Below are 1325 nucleotides of genomic sequence, written 5' to 3'. Positions count from 1 at the left end.
TTTTTTTAAAGCATTCCAGATTGGAGCTGTACTCAATTCTGAGATCTCCCTTTTAAAGCAAATCCACTGCAGTTTCCAAATGCTTGAAAGCATCAATAGGGTCTTCAGCTATGAGGGTCTGAAGGGCGATCCTCCCTTGTCTGTGGTTCCCTTCAGTTTCTCTTACAGGCGATCAGCCTTTTCTTTCTCTTCCATCCCCTCTCTCACAAATGAACTTGAAGATCCGGCTCCAAGAGGTGAGAGGCTAGACTCTCCCCTTCGGAATGCTTTTTTTTTTTTTTCTTTTTTTTTAAATACGTTTCCATGGCATAGGCCACAATTCAGCTTTTTGACAAAGGAGGAGAGTCATAAAACCTAAAGCCTTTCCTGTCTCCCATTCCAGGACCCCAACAGAGGTCTCTGAGGCCTGCCCCTTTCCTCCCAGTTAGAGCTGCTGGGTCCAGGCACCGGTCGCCAGCACGCCCGATGTCTGGCCCGCCCCGCTGTCCCGCCGGGCCCAGGAGAGCGCCGCCTCCTGCGGGTCTCTGGGCAGTGCCTCCTTCTCTGGGGCTTCCCCCTCCTCCCTTTCCTGTCGGCCTGGCTGCCAGGTAGCAATGGCACCAAGCCCTCTAGGTGAGGCTGTTTGCTACTCTCGCAGTTTCCTCTCCCTCTGGTGAGATTCCTGTGAGCCCCTTTCATTAAAAACACAGGAAGAGCCCAAACAGGTACCAGGCACAGCGGAGTAGGGCTGAGCACGGGCAGCCAATGAGATCTCGAGCGGGGCAGGGGCCGCTCCAATTGGTCGGCAGTCCGAGAGCAACCAATGGGAAGTGTAGAAAGGCGGGGGGGGGGCGGAGCTCTCACCTGCCTTTGGTGCAGACCCCAGGGGAGGCTCTTTCTGGCTCAGAGCCATTCTTCCTGAGGAGCTCATGCCACAAATGGCAATCAGGCGGCGGGCTAATTCGCGGCCGCATGATTTAATATTGTGGTCCATCCACTCGGCCCGGTTTGCTCTGGAAAGTTGACTGAGTAACAGCCAGACTCCTAGCAGGTGGAACAAGAACAGGCGAGGCATCCTGAACCTGGTCTCTTCAGCTGTGGGCCTTTCAGCCTTGCTCTAGGTACTGAGCTGTTGCCTACTGACCTGTGCCTGTGCACCTATCCTGGGCTTTGCTTTCCCTACCTGTCCCATCCAGGCTTTTATATCCCTTGGGCTATCACTCAGCTCTTAAGTGGGTGACCCCAGCTCCACCCCTTTCCCACCCACCTCCACAGAATTTTCTCTCTGGGCCCTTGTTCTCCACCTTTTCTCCATTTGCCCATCCTTCTGTCCTTGGCCCTTTTAC

General features: G+C 54.5%; 1 protein-coding gene across 1 annotated transcript in view; it reads right to left on the bottom strand.

Moving 5' to 3' along the window:
• RLN2 (relaxin 2) overlaps positions 1 to 1054 on the bottom strand; it is a 4473-nt gene extending 3419 nt beyond the window's left edge. Inside the window, exon 1 of the mRNA XM_012647384.1 lies at positions 844 to 1054. Within this exon, the coding sequence (XP_012502838.1) occupies positions 844 to 1054 (211 nt within the window). The remainder of the gene's footprint in view (positions 1 to 843) is intronic.
• Between the last annotated feature and the right edge of the window lie 271 nt (positions 1055 to 1325).

The sequence above is a fragment of the Propithecus coquereli genome, unplaced genomic scaffold (assembly GCF_000956105.1).
Source record: "Propithecus coquereli isolate 6110/MARCELLA unplaced genomic scaffold, Pcoq_1.0 Scaffold267, whole genome shotgun sequence".
Lineage (NCBI taxonomy): Eukaryota > Metazoa > Chordata > Mammalia > Primates > Indriidae > Propithecus > Propithecus coquereli.
The sequence above is the reverse complement of the archived record's forward strand: the minus strand, read 5'-3'. Positions and strand labels throughout refer to the sequence as shown.